General features: G+C 37.9%; 1 protein-coding gene across 7 annotated transcripts in view; it reads left to right on the forward strand.

Moving 5' to 3' along the window:
• Positions 1-16101, forward strand: part of SKIL (SKI like proto-oncogene) — a 36697-nt gene extending 20596 nt beyond the window's left edge. For 4 of the 7 annotated variants that reach the window (XM_063621624.1, XM_063621623.1, XM_063621621.1 and 1 more), the window contains 5 exons: positions 397-494; positions 4023-4255; positions 9474-9712; positions 10284-10508; positions 11549-16101. In XM_063621624.1, the coding sequence (XP_063477694.1) occupies positions 397-494; positions 4023-4255; positions 9474-9712; positions 10284-10508; positions 11549-11707 (954 nt within the window). In that variant the 3' untranslated portion in view covers positions 11708-16101. The remainder of the gene's footprint in view (positions 1-396; positions 495-4022; positions 4256-9473; positions 9713-10283; positions 10509-11548) is intronic. The other 3 variants (XM_063621627.1, XM_063621628.1, XM_063621622.1) reach the window with 2 other exon arrangements.
• The last annotated feature ends 1613 nt before the right edge of the window (positions 16102-17714 follow it).

The raw sequence follows: 17714 nt of genomic DNA on the forward strand, positions 1-17714 counted from the left end.
TCTTGAGACAGGGTCTCACTCTTGCCCAGGATAGAGTGCAGTGGTGCAATCACGGTTCACTGCAAGCCTCAACTTCCTGGACTCAAGGGATTCTCCCACCTCAGTCTCCCAAGTAGCTGGGACCACAGATGTACACCACTGCAACTGGCTAATTTTTTTTTTTTTTTTAAGAGACTGGGTCTTCCTATGTTGCCCAGGCTGACTCCAGGGCTCAAGGAATCTTCCCCACTCTGCCTCCCAAAGTGCTGGGAATACAGGTGTGAACCACTATGCCTGGCATGATGACTCTTAAATAATGTTAATTGTCTTTACCCAGTGGCCCAGTCAGGTTGACACATAAAATTAACCTTCACAGTTTTCCTTCAATAAATGTTTCCCTTCCATGTTTTTCTGCAGACAGATGCACCATCAGGAATGGAATTACAGTCATGGTACCCTGTTATAAAGCAGGAAGGTGACCATGTTTCTCAGACACATTCATTTTTACACCCCAGGTGAGTTGGTATTTATTTGTTCGTTTGTTCATTCATTTCTTCATTCAACAACTATATGCCATGCACTATTCTAGGACGTGGGAATTTAATTCTTTCTTTTTTTTTTTTTGAGACAGTCTTGCTCTGTTACCCAGGCTGGAGTGCAGTGGCGCGATCTCGGCTCACTGCAACCTCCAACTCATGGATTCAAGCGATTCTCCTGCCTCAGCCTCCCGAGTAGTGGGGACTACAGGCTCACACCACCACACCCAGCTAATTTTTGTAGTTTTAGTATAGACGGGGTTTCACGGTGTTGGCCAGGCTGGTCTCGAACTCCTGACCTCAGGTGATCCGCCTGCCTCAGCCTCCCAAAATGCAGGGATTACAGGCGTGAGCCACTGTGCCTGACCAGGAATTTATTTCTTTATTTTCAGGCTTTCTTGTTAATCTTAGATTATCTTTGAAAATTCAAAATTAGGCCAGGCGCAGTGGCTCACACCTGTAATCCCAGCACCTTGGGAGGCCGAAGTGGGTGGATCACGAGGTCAGGAGATCAAGACCATCCTGGTTAACACAGTGAAACCCCATCTCTACTAAAAATGCAAAAAGATTAGCCGGGTGTGGTGGCAGGCACCTGCAGTCCCAGCTACTCGGGACTTAGAGAATTGCTTGAACCTGGGAGGTGGAGCTTGCAGTGAGCCGAGATTGCACCATTGCGCTCCAGCCTGGGCGTCAGAACGAAACTGTCTCAAAAAAGAAAAAAGAAAATTCAAAATTATTTGTAAATAAGTACATTGGAATTTAATGTATTTTTTGTTTCTATTTATCATTATAGGGAAATGGTAGGTGAATTATATTTAGTCACTCTTATTAGAAAAAATTTCAAAGAAAGAATCTAAAATGAAATGAATTGTAAATTGCACTGAATATTTGAAATAACCTTTACTATGTGTTTCAATGTGTTTTCTAGAAATAGGTCATTTTCTTTTTGCCCTTAAGTGAAAAATGGAAGTTCTCCTTTAATTTCTTACTTTTCTTCAAGAGGTAAACCAACTGTTTAAGAGTTTGGTGTGCAACTTTGATTTTTTTTTTTTTTTTTTTTTTTTGAGACAAAGTCTCACTGTGTTACCCAGACTGGAGTACAGTGGCAGGATCTTGGCTCACTGCAACCTCTGCCTCCCAGGTTCAAGCAGTTCTCCTGCCGTGGCATCCTGTAGCTGAGCCTGAGCGCCGGCTGCCACTCCCGGCTAATTTTTTTGTATTTTTAGTAGAGACGGGGTTTCACTATGTTGGCCTGGCTGGTTTTGAACTCCTGACCTCAGGTGATCTGCCAGCCGCGGCCTCCCAAAGTGCTGCTAAGATTACAGGTGTGAGCCACCGCCCCTAGCCACAACTTCAATTTTTTTTTTTTTTTTTTTTTTTTTGAGACGGAGTCTCGCTCTGTTGCCCAGGCTGGAGTGCAATGGTACGATCTCGGCTCACTGCAACCTCTACCTCCCAGGTTCAAGCATTTCTCCTGCCTCAGCCTCCTGAGTAGCTGGGATTACAGGCACCCGCCACTACGCCCAGCTAATTTTTGTATTTTTAGTAGAGACCAGGTTTCACCTTGTTGGCCAGGCTGGTCTCGAACTCCTGACCTCAAATGATCCACCTGCCATCGGCCTCCCAAAGTGCTGGAATTACAGGTATGAGCCACTGCACCCGGCCTGCAACTTTGATATTTTAAAAAGAAATTCTTTTGAAACTTAAGAGGTTTCTTAATAACCACACTTCTCAAAATCAGAGTTTTACTTTTTCAATAGATGTGCACCCTAGATTATAAGTTTTTGTTGTTGAGTCCTAGATTTTTTTCTACTAGTGTAAATCTGTATTCCCTCCAAGTATGGTGATAAGGAGACCAAGTCTTATTTACATTTGTACAATCACTACTTTACCTGTTGTATTTGCAGTAAGTCTTTTGAGCACTATTTTTTTTTTTTTTTTTTTTTTTTTGAGACGGAGTCTTGCTCTTGCCCAGGCTGGAGTGCAGTGGCGCAATCTCGGCTCACTGCAAACTCCGCCTCCCGGGTTCACACCATTCTCCTGCCTCAGCCTCCCGAGTAGCTGGGACTACAGGCACCCACCACCAGGCCCAGCTAATTTTTTTTTTTTGTATTTTTGGTAGAGACGGGGTTTCACCGTGGTCTCGATCTCCTGACCTCGTGATCCGCCCGCCTCGGCCTCCCAAAGTGCTGGGATTACAAGCGTGAGCCACCGCGCCCGGCTTTTGAGCACTATTAAACCTGTCAATTTTCTTGTCCTGTCAGAAAACTGAGATTTTGGCTCAAAAATGTATGTTATTAACAAAGGGGAACAATATAGATGCCTTGTACAAAGAAAATGAAATGTAAGAGGAGATTGTCTGGAGTTCAGGGGATAGAGTGTCAAGTCTTAAATGGTTACATCTTTTTGCTAAGTGTTACTCAGAATATAGTTACAAATATGGTACTTAAATATCTAGCTGAAATTTGTTTGTCCCATGAGCTTCTCAGATGAGTCTACTGGGCAATTTTATGTGAGTTTTGATCAAAATTGGTAATCTCTTCTATCTTAGTTTTGCATAATTTATTATTGCCATTTTATCAAATGAGTAGGGAGTAGTGAAGTATTTCAAGAAGATTGCTCAGTGGGGTTTGATGCAAGAACTGCCCAGTAGCTGGGCGACATTCAGAGCTCTCTCTCTGAGGTATATAAGAAGAGCCCTGGGAGCTCCTCATTCAGCCTCCTGTGAGTCAGGACATAGCCTTGCAGTCTGTCACTGAAGCAGCCTCACCAAAGCAAAGAGCCAAGATTCCCGGCTTTGGAAGGGTGGTGGGCAAGATAAAGTCCTCCAAAGTAGTTATAGATTATTCTTTTTCTGGAGTAAAACTTACCTGCTCAGAGTTGTTACACAGCTGTATAAAGTCCTTAATGCTTTTAGTTCTCAGGTGGTTTTGAGGGAAGGAGAAGAGCCTGTGATTTTCTTTCTGTGTATCTTTTTAGTGCTAAGAAATTACTTGCCAAAAAAAAAAAAGAAAAAAAAAACCCGTGATTACTTGCAAGCTGGTTATGGTTGCTTATGCCTGTAATCCTAGTGCTTTGGGAGTTGGAGGTGGGAGCATATCACTTGAGCCCAGGAGTTCAAGACCAACTTGGCAGCATAGCAAGACCCTATCTGTAAAAAAAAAAAAAAAAACGGGTATGTGTGGTCCCAGCTACCTGGGATGCTGAGGCAGGAAGATTGCTTGAACCCAGGAGTTAGAGGTTACAGTGAGCCATGATCACACCACTATACTCCAGCCTGGGTTACTTGCAAACTAACAAAAAATCCCTTATAATTTTGTTTGTAATGCCTAAAGTGTTGATTTTTTTTCCTAAGAATTCTTTACTGTGACCTTTATTTTCTGAGTTGTAATATTGTCTGTTTTGGTTAAAAAAAAGGTTTAACCACAGAAATGCATGTTACGTATTTGATTTTTACTTAATCATAATATGTAATATATGTCTTGTTTTGCTTTTACTTGTTTTCAGCTACTACTTATACATGTGTGATAAAGTGGTTGCCCCAAATGTGTCGCTTACTTCTGCTGTATCCCAGTCTAAAGAGCTGACAAAGACAGAGGCAAGTAAGTCCATATCAAGACAGTCAGAGAAGGCTCACAGTAGTGGTAAACTGCAAAAAACAGTGTCTTATCCAGATGTTTCACTTGAGGAACAGGAGAAAATGGATTTAAAAACAAGTAGAGAATTATGTAGCCGTTTAGGTAAGTATTCAGAGATTATCTTTCTAAAATTAAATATCTAATGAACACATTTATTCAGCATTTTCAAACAGGCTTTTTGTTTAAGCTAAATTTTCAGATAATTGGAGCTTTTACCTTTAAAAATGATACCCTTCAAAACTCTGGGTGATTTATTTTAATCTCAGTTGCTATACTTTTCTAGTGTGGTGATAGCTTAGGAGACTGAGATAGATACAGATAGGCTACCTGGCCTCAGACTGCAAGTTATTTTTGTCTGAATTTTTTTCCCTTCCTACCTTTTATTTGCTGTCAGTCTTCAGGAGATCCTTGTTTTTCTTTCCTCCTTTTTTTTTTTTCTTTTTTTGTGACAGAGTCTTTATCGCCTAGGCAGGAGTGCAGTGGTGAGATCACGGTCACTGCAGCCTCAACCTTTTGGCTCAAGCGATCCTCCCACCTCACCCTCCCTAGTAGCTGGGACCAGAGGCACACACCACTGTGCCTGGCTAATTAAAAAAAATAATTTTTTTTTTTTTTTTTTTTTTTTTTTGCAGAGATGGTCTTGCTATGTTGCTCAAGCTGGTCTCGAACTCCTGGGCTCAAGTGATCCTCTTGCCTTGGCCTCTCAAAGTGTTGGGATTACAGGTGTGAGCCACCGCACCCAACCTTTATTTTTCTTTCTAATTTGCCATGAACTGAGACACCATTTAATAATAAGAAGTATTATGTAAGTAAGAGTAGTTAGGTATAGAACTCAAGGAAGCTTAGTTATGGAATAAAGCAAGGATTGAAAGCTCTGGGGGCCAGGCATATAGCATAAAATGTGGAATATTGACTGGTCATTTAAAAGAAAAATAGCTGGTTACTTACCATGCCTTTTAAAATACTGTGGATTAAATGAGACATGTCTGCAGATATTGCCCGTGTTACCATCCATATAGGAACATAGCTTTGCTTAGTGATTAGGCAGTGTGACAGTTATTTTAGCTGCCTTGGAACAGTTGGAGGGTCCTCTATTTATGTAAGTTTTTATAGAGAATTGAGATTCTTGGGGGTTTTCTTTTCTTTGGTGAGATCTCAGCTCACTGCAACCTCTGCCTCCCACATTCTCCCGCCTCAGCCTCCTGAGTAGCTGGGATTACAGGCATGTGCCACCACACCCAGCTAATTTTGTATTTTTAGTAGAGATGGGTTTTCTCCATGTTGGTCAGGCTGGTCTCGAACTCCTGACCTCAGGTGATCCGCCCGCCTCGGCCTCCCAAAGTCCTGGGATTCCAGGCGTGAGCCACCACGCCTGGCTGATTCTTGGGGGTTTTCTTTTTTCTTTTTTTTTTTGGAGACAGAGTTTCGCTCTTGTTTTCCAGGCTAGAGTGCAATGGTGTGATCTCGGCTCACTGCAACCTCCGCCTCCTGAGTTCAAGTGATTCTCCTGCCTCAGCCTCCCGAGTAGCTGGGATTACAGGCATGCACCACCATGCCCGGCTAATTTTGTATTTTTAGTGGAGATGGGGTTTTTCCATGTTGGTCAGGCTGGTCTCGAACTCCCGACCTCAGGTGATCTGCCCGCCTCGGCCTCCCAAAGTGCCGGGATCACAGGCATGAGCCACCGCGCCTGGCTGGGGATTTTCTATACATTAATTTTGAGGGTTTTTTGTTTTGTTTTTCTTTTTTAGAGACAGTCTCGCTCTGTTGCTCTAGGCTGGTGGAGTACAGTGACGCATTCATAGCTCACCGCAGCTTCAAATTGCTGGGCTCATGGTCCTTGCACCTCAGCCTCCCTAGTAGCTAGGACTACAGGCATGTGTCACTGTGCCTGCCTCATTTTTTCATTTTTTTGTAGAGACAGGGTCTCACTGTATTGCTCAGGCTGGCATTAAGCTTTTAGCCTCAAGTGATCCTCCTGCCTTGGCCTCCTAAAGCGTTGGGATTACAGATGTGAGCCACCATGCCTGGCCAATTTTGAGATTTTTAAAACTCAGTTTTCTTTGGATTTAAATATGGTAAACAAAAATTAGTAATGATTATTATGCCATATTTGCATTGTATTTTATTTCTTAAATTCTAATGACTTCTAAAAAATTATTGAGATAATTTATATACCATAAAATTTACCCTTTTAAAGCCTACAGTTCAGTGGTTTTTAATACATTCACAAAGTTGTGCAACCATCACAGCTAATTTAGTTCCATAATGTTTTCTTTTCTTTCTTTTTTTTTTTTAAGATGGAGTTTCACTCTTGTTGCCCAGGCTGGAGTGCAGTGGGGTGATCTCGGCTCACTGCAAGCTCTGCCTCCCGGGTTCAAGTGATTCTCCTGCCTCAGCCTCCTGAGTAGGTGGGATTACAGGCGTGCGTCACCATGCCTGGCTAATTTTTTTGTATTATTAGTAGAGACAGGGTTTTCACCATGTTGGTCAGGCTGGTCTTGAACTCCTGACCTTAGATGATCCACCCACCTCAGCCCATGTTTTCATCCCTCCAAAAATTAACCCTATAATCCATTAGGAGTCACTCCCTGATTCTCCCTTTCTCAAAGCCTCTGGCAACCACTAATCTATTTTCTATCTCTATGGATTTGCTTATTCTGGACATTTCATATAAAAGGAATTGTACAATATGTGGCTTTTCATGTCTGGTCAAAAAGCTTATGCTTCTTTCATGAAGATAATGTTTTCACAGTCCATGTTGTTGCATGTACCAGTACTTCTTTTTATGGCCTGATAAGATTCCATTATGTGGATATACCACATTTTGTTTATCCCTTCGTCAGTTGGTGGACATTTGCATTGGGTCTACTTTTTGGCAATTAAGAATAATGCTGCTATAAATACTTGTGTAGAAGTTTAAGTGTGGAACTATATTTCAGGTTTTTTTGGTATATATTTAGGAGTGAAATTGCTAGGTCATGTGGTAATTATGTTTAATGTTTTGAGGAACTGCCAAACTTTTTGAAAACAGTTGCACCATTTTACATTCCTGTGGTAGCTTGGGAGTTTCAACTTTTGCTTATCTTTGTCAATACTTGTTATTGTTTGCCTTTTGAATATAGCCATCCTAGTGGTTGTGAAGTGGTATTTCATGGTTTTAATTTGCAATTTCTCAGTGAATGATGATATTGAGTATCTTTTCATGTTTTTCTTGGACATTGCATATCTTTGGAGAAATGTCTATTCAGATCTTTTGGCTATTTTAATGCTAGGTTGTCGTTTTACTATTGAGTTGTAAGAGTTCTTTATATATTCTGGATACCTTATGAGATATTTGATTTACCATGCTGTTTTCTTTTTACTTTCTTGTTAGTGTTCTTTTTTTTTTTCCTGAGACAAAGTCTGGCTGTATCACCCCAGCTCGGCTCACTGCAACCTCTACCTCCTGTGCTCAATCCATCCTTTCACCTCAGCCTCCCAAGAAGCTGGGACTACGAGATGTACCACCATGCTCGGCTAATTTTTTTTTTTTTTTTTTTTTGAGACGGAGTCTCGCTCTGTCGCCCAGGCTGGAGTGCAGTGGCGCAATCTCAGCTCACTGCAAGCTCCGCCTCCCAGGTTCACGCCATTCTCCTGCCTCAGTCTCTCTGAGTAGCTGGGACTATAGGCGCCCGCTACCACGCCCGGCTAATTTTTGTATTTTTGGTGGAGTTGGGGTTTTGCCATGTTGAGGTTGGTCTCAAACTCGTGAGCTCAAGCAATCCACCTGCCTCGGCCTCCCAAAGTGTTGGGATTACTGGTGTGAGCCACCGCGCTTGGCCGTGTTAGTGTTCTTTGAAGCACAAAAGTTTTAAATGTTTATTACGTCCAATTTATCTATTTTTTTCTTGTTTTAGGTATCATATCTAAGAAACTATTGCCTAATCCCAATTCCAAGAAATATTTATTTATTTATTTATTTATTTTTGAGACAGAGTCTCACTCTGTTGCCCAGGCTGGAGTACAGTGGTGCCATCTCAGCTCACTGCAACCTCCGCCTCCTGGGTTCAACCAATTTTTCTGTCTCAGCCTCCTGAGTAGCTGGGATTACAGGTGCGTGCCACCATGCCTGGCTAATTTTTTTGTATTTTTAGTAGAGACAGAGTTTTACCATGTTGGTCAGGCTGGTGGCAAGCTCCTGACCTCAGGCAATCCACCTGTCTCGGCCTCCCAAAGTGCTGGGATTATAGGCGTGAGCTACCACATCCAGCAATAAATTTATGTTTAAGGGTTGTAGCTTTTACATTTAGGTCTTTGATCAATTTAGAGTTAGTTTTTGTATACAGTATAAGGTGCAGTCTTATTCTATTGCATGTGGATATAGTTGTCCGTATGTTGAAAAGATTATTCTTTCCTTTTTTTTTTTTTTTTTTTTTTTTTTTTTTTTGAGACGGAGTCTCGCTCGGTTACCCAGGCTAGAGTGCAGTGGCGCTATCTTGGCTCACTGCAAGCTCCGCCTCCCGGGTTCACGCCATTCTCCTGCCTTAGCCTCCTGAGTAGCTGGGACTACAGGCGCCCGCCACCACGCCTGGCAAATTTTTTGTATTTTTTAGTAGAGACAGGGTTTCACCATGTTAGCCAGGATGGTCTCAATCTCCTGACGTCGTGATCTGCCCGTCTCGGCCTCCCAAAATGCTGGGATTACAGGCATGAGCCACCGCACCTGGCCAGAAAAGATTACTTTTTTGTGATTGAATTGCTTTGGCACCTTTGTCAACAACAATTGCCTTATAAAGTATGAGTTTTTTAAATTTCTAGACTCTGAATTCTGTTCTACTGATCTGTATGTCTATCTTTAAGTCATATTACACAGTCTTGATTTCTGTAGCTTTGTAGTAAGCTTTGAAATTGGGAATTGTGAGTTTTTCAACTTTGTTATCCTTTTTCAAGATTATTTTGTCTATTTTGGGTTTGTTGCATTTCCATATGAATTTTAGAATCTGCTTTTCAATTTCTGCAAAAAATCCAGTGGGGATTTTGATAGGGATTGCACTGAATAAGTACATCAATTTGGAGACTATTACTGTCTTAACAATATTAAGTCTTCCAATCCATGAATCTGGGATGTCTTTCCATGTATTCAGGTCTTAAATTTCTTTTAGTGATGTTTTGTAGTTTTCATTGTACTTGTACTGCTTTTGTTAAATTTATTCCTATTTTATTTGTTTTGGCCTAATTTATAAATGAAATGTTTTAAAAATTACATTTATGGATTGTTCTAGTGATTTTTTAATGGAGTGATACTCATACTTTGTTACTTGATTTTTTTCTCTCCAAGATGCGTCAATCTCAAATAATTCTACAAGTAAAAGGAAATCTGAGTCTGCCGCTTGCAACTTAGTCAGAGACATAAACAAAGTGGGAATTGGCCTTGCTGCCGCCTCATCTCCGCTTCTTGTGAAAGATGTCATTTGTGAGGATGATAAGGGAAAAATCATGGAAGAAGTAATGAGAACTTATTTAAAACAACAGGAAAAACTAAACTTGATTTTGCAAAAGAAGCAACAACTTCAGATGGTAAAATTGTTATCTAAATGATAGTCCATTATGAAAAGATACTTTTGTATGTTGCTCTGTCACCCAGGCTGGAGTGCAGTGGCGCAATCTCAGCTCACTGCAACCTTCGCCTCACAGGTTTAAGCAATTCTTCTGCCTTAGCTTTCCGAGTAGCTGGGATTACAGGCACGTGCCACCATGCCTGGCTAAATTTTGTATTCTTAGTAGAGATGGGGTTTCTCCATGTTGGCCAGGCTTGAACTTTTGACCTTGTGATCCACCAGCCTTGGCCTCCCAAAGTGCTGAGATTACAGGCATGAGCCACCACGCCCAGCCCCCTTGTATATTCTTAGTAAGAAAAGTCAAGATGAGATGCTACAAATGTACTTAAGATTATTGTTTTATACTGATAAGCAATTTTAATATACTTCAAAATTTTTTGAGAAAATCGTTTTATAAAATAATTACCTCTATATAGAACTGATAATGATAGCTGAATTTTAGGTATTTTCTGTGCTATATATTCCAGAACTGAAAATTTTAACATGGTGAAAATAAAGTAAAAATTGTATTGTGATTCTTTACATTACAGGAAGTAAAAATGTTGAGTAGTTCAAAATCTATGAAGGAACTCACTGAAGAACAGCAGAATTTACAGAAAGAGCTTGAATCTTTGCAGAATGAACATGCTCAAAGAATGGAAGAATTTTATGTTGAACAGAAAGACTTAGAGAAAAAATTGGAGCAGATAATGAAGCAAAAATGTACCTGTGACTCAAATTTAGAAAAAGACAAAGAGGCTGAATATGCAGGACAGGTAAGAATTACTGTTTGTATAATGGTGCCCTTTCAGCATGGAAATGGAAACTGTTACTTCTCTCTTTTTTTTTTTTTTTTTTGAGACAGAGACTGCTCTGTCTCCTGAGCTGGAGTGCAGTGGCACAATCTCAGCTCCCCACAACCTCTGCCTCCTGGGTTCAAGCAATTCTCCTGCCTCAGCCTCCTGACTGTAGCTGGGATTACAGGCGTGCGACACTATGCCTGGCTAAATTTTGTACTTTTTAGGAGAGACGGGGTTTCACCATGTTGGTCAGTCTGGTCTCGAACTCCTGACCTTGTGATCTGCCCACTTCAGCCTCCCAAAATGCTGGGATTACAAGCATGAGCCACTGCACCTGGCCATTGTTACTTCTCTAATAAAGGAATTACTTTTTGTCAAGCTCAGTTTACTAAGCTAGATTTCAAAATAGATAATTCTGTTAAACATAGCTTTATGCTGTATTGTCCAAGATGATTATTTTGATGTTTGTTGCTTTTATTAGTTTAAATTTTTATCGGGTTACTGCAGTTTAGTTACCTAAATTGCTAATCTCTAGCCCTCTGAATATTATATGTTATATTATTTTAATATTGTTAATCTCTAGCCCTCTGAATATTATATGTTATATTATTTTAATGTAGTATATGAGCTTTCAAATCTACAAATTAACAAACAGGAACTGTTGCCTGTTATGTTCAAAAGCACTGGAGCAAAAATAAGCAATTCTCTTGTTAATAGAATCTCACAATTTAAGGAACATGAACAAATAACTAACATGAGCAGGCTGTGATGAGCGATATAGTAAAGTATAGGGCATAATGAACATGCTGGATGTGTTCCTTCCTCTTGTTCCTTTGCTTTTTCTTAAATTTAGTGTCCTGTCAGATGTCAAATTAATAGTATTAGATTCTTAATGGATTTAGTATACATGAAATAGTTTTGTAAAAAGTAATTTGAAAATAGGTTTTTTCTATGATATGAGGATTAAATGGAAAAACAAAACAATTAAAATTGATAGTGCCTTTTAAATCACATAGTTGGCAGAACTGAGGCAGAGATTGGACCATGCTGAGGCTGATAGGCAAGAACTCCAAGATGAACTCAGACAGGAACGGGAAGCAAGACAGAAGTTAGAGATGATGATAAAAGAGCTAAAGCTGCAAATTCTGAAATCATCAAAGACTGCTAAAGAATAGAAACTGTTAAAGAGATTCATCTGTGTATTATTGACAAGTTTGTTTGTTTGTTTGTTTGTTGCTTGCTTTGGTAATTGAATTCTGAAGAATTTATCTGCATGAAGATAACTAGGCATTCTATCCGTTTGTAGATCAGAGAAAGTGAAGAGATTATATATTAGTACTTAAATTTTTACATTTTCCAAATGAATGAAAATGTATGTTTCTTTGTACTTTTTTAAAAAAATCAGCTTAGTAACAATACTATATGGTTTCAACTAGTAGGTAATCTGCTTATATTTCTAATGCAAACTTAACAATTGTGTACTTTTTAAAAGCTGCAATATGTGATGGAAAATAGCTGTGGTCAATTTTGTTATCCATATTTCAGACTCAATTTTAGATACAATGGTGGCTTTATATTTTAAGTATATAGAGCTACTCAAGGAGTTGAATCTCCCCTTTTCTCATTAACACAATTTTTCTAAGTTGATATAATATACTCATTAACATACACCAAATTTACTTTTACTTTGTTCAGATTGTGGAATGAATTTCCACCAGTTCTCTTCTTTTTAATGTGTACCGTAGGAGGATTTTATTGAGGTTATAGCATACCCCATGAGCACAGTGGGGAAGAATAATCTGTTGTTATGCGCTGCTGCTAAACAGAAGAAGCAGTTGTAATTTGTTTTTCAGTTTAAATGTGGTTATAGTTAGATTTTTTTTAAGCAGCAACTTTTCAAAAATAAAATGTAATAATTTCTGAACTTTTGTTTGTGTTGTTAGTAGTGGTGTGAAAATATTAATGTTCTTGAGAAAAACTGATACCATTGTTGTGTATCAGTTTCTATACAATCTATAATCCTCCTGTACAGTTTTTACATGTTGTTATGAGTCTTACTAAAATTTATATAATGGACTTGTTTTCCTTTAAGTTGTAAAATGTTAAACACCTTGAAGGATATTTTGGACTTCTGTATGTTTAAATGTTGTCTTACCAAAATTTGCATGAATGGACCATTTTCAATTACTACTTAATATCAAAATCAGGAATTTACAGTCAACTGATAGTACATGATAGGTGCATATAGGACAGTTTAGTTACCTGCTACTAAAAGATTTTCAGATAAGTTTTAGAAGATGAAGGAATTCCATAGTTTCGGGAGGGACAACATCTTCTGCAGTTTTTTTTTGCACAGAAAAGTCTGTCATTCTCTAATGGCAAATTTCATATTTGTTAATTCTTGGCTCAAAATATATTAGGTAAAATTCACAGATCTGTTTTTAAAGGAAGTTTCCTGAAACTGTCATTAATTGACATTATTACCCCATGGATTTTATGGGATAATAAATGTTTTTCATGTTCTCTTATAAGATACTATGTATGAAATTACTTCAGAGAGCTATATTTATTTTGAAATAAATTAGCTAGGGTTAAGGTTATATTCTATTTCCAGCATAGAAGGTAGATAATGTAATGATGTAGAAAAAATCACCAGGTTGTCATTTAACCAGTTATTTTCATATTTTGCTTAATAGCACATATCCAAAAAGAATTTTGTACTTCCCCAAATGTAATTTATTTACTAAATTGAGTATAAGCTAAATGTGTGTTTTGTATCTTCCATTTAAATTTTGCTATATTAAGACTAATTTAATTTGTTGAATCTTGGAATCTTCTGAAGGAGGAACAAATATTAAAATCACATGTAGAAACAAATTTTTTTTTTCTTTTTGAGACAGAGGCTCGCTGTCTCCCAGGCTGGAGTGCAGTGGCACAGTCTCGGCTCACTGCAAAGCTCCACCTCCTGGGTTCACGCCATTCTCCTGCCTCAGCCTCCCGAGTAGCTGGGACTACAGGCGCCGGCCACCACGCCCGACTAATTTTTAGAAACAAATATTTAAAATGACCTATTCTCCCAATACAATCTATTTAGATCTGGAGAAAGAACAGATATTTATGATATAGTTTTATTTTAATTTTGAATTATTTGTGTCACAGCTCAGCTTTTTGGAAGACAAACTCAAACACCTATAATTTCATTTATATTTCTAGTTCACTTGGAACCTTTCTGCTTTATGTTACCTAGAAAATGATAAAACTAATTTGTTTAACGCAAAACTTCTAAAATAAATTGCTTAATCCTTTGAAAATTTTAAGCAGTGCTGAAACACCATTATTATGAACTTGTAATTCAGAATTGAGTAAGGAAATATTTTTTCTAGTCCTTCACATATTGAAAACTTGCCACATGACATTGTATCATCTTCATTTTTCAGAAGATGTGTTGATGTGCCATAGGTTTCTGTCTAACTTCCTTGAAAATAGTTTTTTAAGTCAATTGTAAATATACGTATTATTGTTAAAAGTAACTTTAAACTGCACCACATAGCTTGAAAACAATATAGAGATTTTGTAATACCTTATAAGTGGCGTTGGCTAAAATATCTTATCTATATAAAACTTATTCTATTCTTTGCATGCTTATTTTGTGTGTTGGTTGCCAGCTTAAAGTTTGATTTGTTGTTACTTTTTGTGTGCCAAATTCACTATGCAAGCAGATTTTTCCTCAGACTTCAAAAAATAATTCTTTTTAGAAAAAATGTAAAAATGTTTACTCTAAAAAGCTGCATTAAAGGGACAGCCTATAAAAAGTTTTGCTAGCTCATCTTTAGAAGGAAGAAAGAATATTAGCTTGGGTGATGTTTAATTTGGGTGGCAATAGTTTCTGTAGGCTAAACTTTATGAGAAAAGTGTACCTACTCTATAAAGGTAATAAATGTAAAAACTCTTGCTGTTACTGAGGAAGCTCTTCAACTACCCTAAATTTCACAAATGTAACTTATAACACTATGAAAAGATTTGACCAACAATTTACATTTGCTGTGTGCTTTAGTTTTTGTTTAAGCATATTCTTTTGCTTGAATTTCTGTGTTCATGAGAGTTAGGGTGTTTTATGCTTCTTGAACTAATTTTATAACATACTTAATATATTACCAGTTAAGATATAAAATCATTTGTACATAGTGAATTGTAAAGCAGCTATTAAAGTAGGTGAAATAAAGTATATATTTGCGGGTTATCCATATCTTTTAGAAGTCCTGACAGAACAACCAGTTTATTTGCACATAGGTAGCTTCTGTTTGAAGGAAGGTAAAGTTATAAGGAAACTCAAGTACTATAAGATGTGTCAAGGTATTTCTCCAGAATTAATTGCAAAGCTAGTGCTGAAGGATTTTAATCAGCTTCTAAATTTTCTTCTCAATAAGACATATGTTTTGATTACTTAGGGAAGATTCCTCATTTTTATTTGCCCTTTATGCATTTAATCCACATGATAGGACATTAAAAATTAATATAAAGAAAAATTGTGCTCATACTGTACATCTGTTTCTGTGCTTGGAACTACTTATTAATAGTTTTTATCGAAGCTGTCAGCAATAAGGGACATATAACTGCTGTATTATACATTGTGGAATTGAATAAACAGCCTAATTTTTTTTTTTTTTCTAGTATAGGGTACTTAAGCATTTCCACTTTTGGAAGAAAAGCATATTAGTATTTTATATTGCATTTCATTTAAAAGGACAGTTTTTTTTTTTTTTTTTTTTTTTTTGTTGAAATGGCTTCTAAACTGTATAATGTAATTTGGAGCCTATTTAGTAATAGAATTAAATGTCTTATGTAGTGCTACAATTTTTGAATTAGAAAGTGATCAAATGTAAAAAAAAATTTAAAAATTCAGCCCAGAAAACAAAATAGTCTATTAAATTAGTTTAATGTAAAAGGAATTTATAAGATTTTTTTCCTCAATATAGATACCTCACTTGAAAAGAAAGCACAGCATACTTAAAGTAGTTCTAGTAAACATGTCCTAGAAAACAGTTGCTAAATGTAGGACATCTTTTGAGAAGTTAGTTTATGAGAAATAAAATTTTACTTGTTTTTACTATCCTGTAAGAAGTATTTGTTTATCCTGATAATTTTAAGCCAACATAGTAGTCTTAAATTACTTTTGAATTTCCGATCTGTGAAGGCAGTAAATGAAATATCTGTTCTGCAACTGTTGAAACAAATATTTGGCTACATTGACCATAATTAAATTTAAAAATTTTGCCAATGATGTACAGTTTTATGGTTAAAGTTGCTGTTGTTGGTTGCATTACATGACACAGAAAACTGTCCTCTACCTCACATGAAATAAATATTTTATATGGTTTTACTAAAAATAAGACTCATGTATCTGGTCACCTAGTTTACAAATTTTGAATTATATTTATTGAAACATGACATACTGTGCTCAGCTTATACCTCAATTGTATTTTGTGCTGTTTTCCATTTTCATGCCTTGTAAATAACTTGTATAGATTGTGGATCAAATTCTAAATAAAAACTTTTAATGCCAATTAAATTTGATTCAAGTTATTTCAGTATTGTGTGTGAGCTTAACTTTCTTGTTCCCTAAGATTGACATTTTCTCCTTTGTTCCTTTAAAGTCTATTATTCGTAGGCTGGGCGCGGTGGCTCATGCCTGTAATCCCAGCACTTTGGGAGGCCAAGGCGGGCGAATCACCTGAGGTGAGGAGTTCGAGATCAGCCTGGCCAACATGGTGAAACGCTGTCTCTACTAAAAATACAAAATTAGCTGGGCGTGGTGACTCATACTTGTAATCCCAGCTACTTGGGAGGCTGAGGCAGGAGAATTGCTTGAACCCAGGAAACAGGTTGCAGTGAGCTGGGATCGTGCCATTGCGCTCCAGCCTGGGTGACAAGCGAAAACTGTCTCAAAAAAAAAAAAGTACATTATTCATTACACACTAACTTGAAAAACGTGTTTTATTGTAGAATAGGAAATTTTATGCAATATTGCAGGTGATGAAAATACCAGCATTATGTGATTATTTTCTTTAATGATTTTTAGACTTCAGCTTTAACATTTTTTTTCACCATCCTTACTAAATCCCTGGCGTAAGTTATCTACTGCATAACAAATTACCCCAAAATTTAGCAATGTCAGAAATCCAGGAGATGGCCTGGCACACTGGCTCTTACCTGTAATCCCCGTGCTTTGGTAATGCTGGGGTGGGAGGATCGCTTGAACCCAGGAGTAGCAGTTTGAGGCTGTGGTGAGCTGTTACATAATCACACCACTGCACTCCTGCCTGGGTAAGAGTGAGTGGTGTGAGACCTTGTCTCTAAAAATAAAAAACCCCAAGCTACTTATAAATTATATCATGGTGTTATCAATAAGGGCAATTAAAAAAAAAATCCAGGAACATTTAGCTTGCTGTTTCGGCTCAGGAGCTCTTGTAAGGTTGCACTTAGGATGTTACCCAGAGTTGAAGTCTGAAAGCTGGATTGAACTGAAGGACTGGCCTCCAAGCTCACTTACATGGTTGCTGACAAGGTGCTCAGTTGCTCACTATGTGGACCTGTCCATGGAGCTGTTCATGACATGACTAGTTTACCCCAATTGAGTGATCCAGAAGAAAACGTCATGCCACAATTTTTTTATGACCCAGACTGTAAGTCACACACTCACTTTTGTCCGTTTGATTACAGGACAAGTTTACATACGGTTTGAATACAAGGAGGCAGGGATCATTAGGGACTTAGAGTCTAATTATAGTACCCTCTAAATTGTAATTAAATTTTTTTTGGGATGAGATATACACAACAATTTACTATTTTAGCCTTTTTAAATTTTATTTTATTATTATACTTTAAGTTTTAGGGTACGTGCACAATATGCAGGTTTGTTACATATGTATCCAGGTGCCATGTTGGTGTGCTGCACCCATTAACTCGTCATTTAGCATTAGGTATATCTCCTAATGCTATCCCTCCCCCCTCCCTCCACCCCACAACAATCCCCAGAGTGTGATGTTCCCCTTCCTGTGTCCATGTGTTCTCATTGTTCAATTCCCACCTATGAGTGAGAACATGTGGTGTTTGGTTTTTTGTCCTTGCAATAGTTTACTGAGAATGATGATTTCCAGTTTCATCCACGTCCCTACAAAGGAC

This window comes from Symphalangus syndactylus, chromosome 17 (assembly GCF_028878055.3).
Source record: "Symphalangus syndactylus isolate Jambi chromosome 17, NHGRI_mSymSyn1-v2.1_pri, whole genome shotgun sequence".
NCBI lineage: Eukaryota > Metazoa > Chordata > Mammalia > Primates > Hylobatidae > Symphalangus > Symphalangus syndactylus.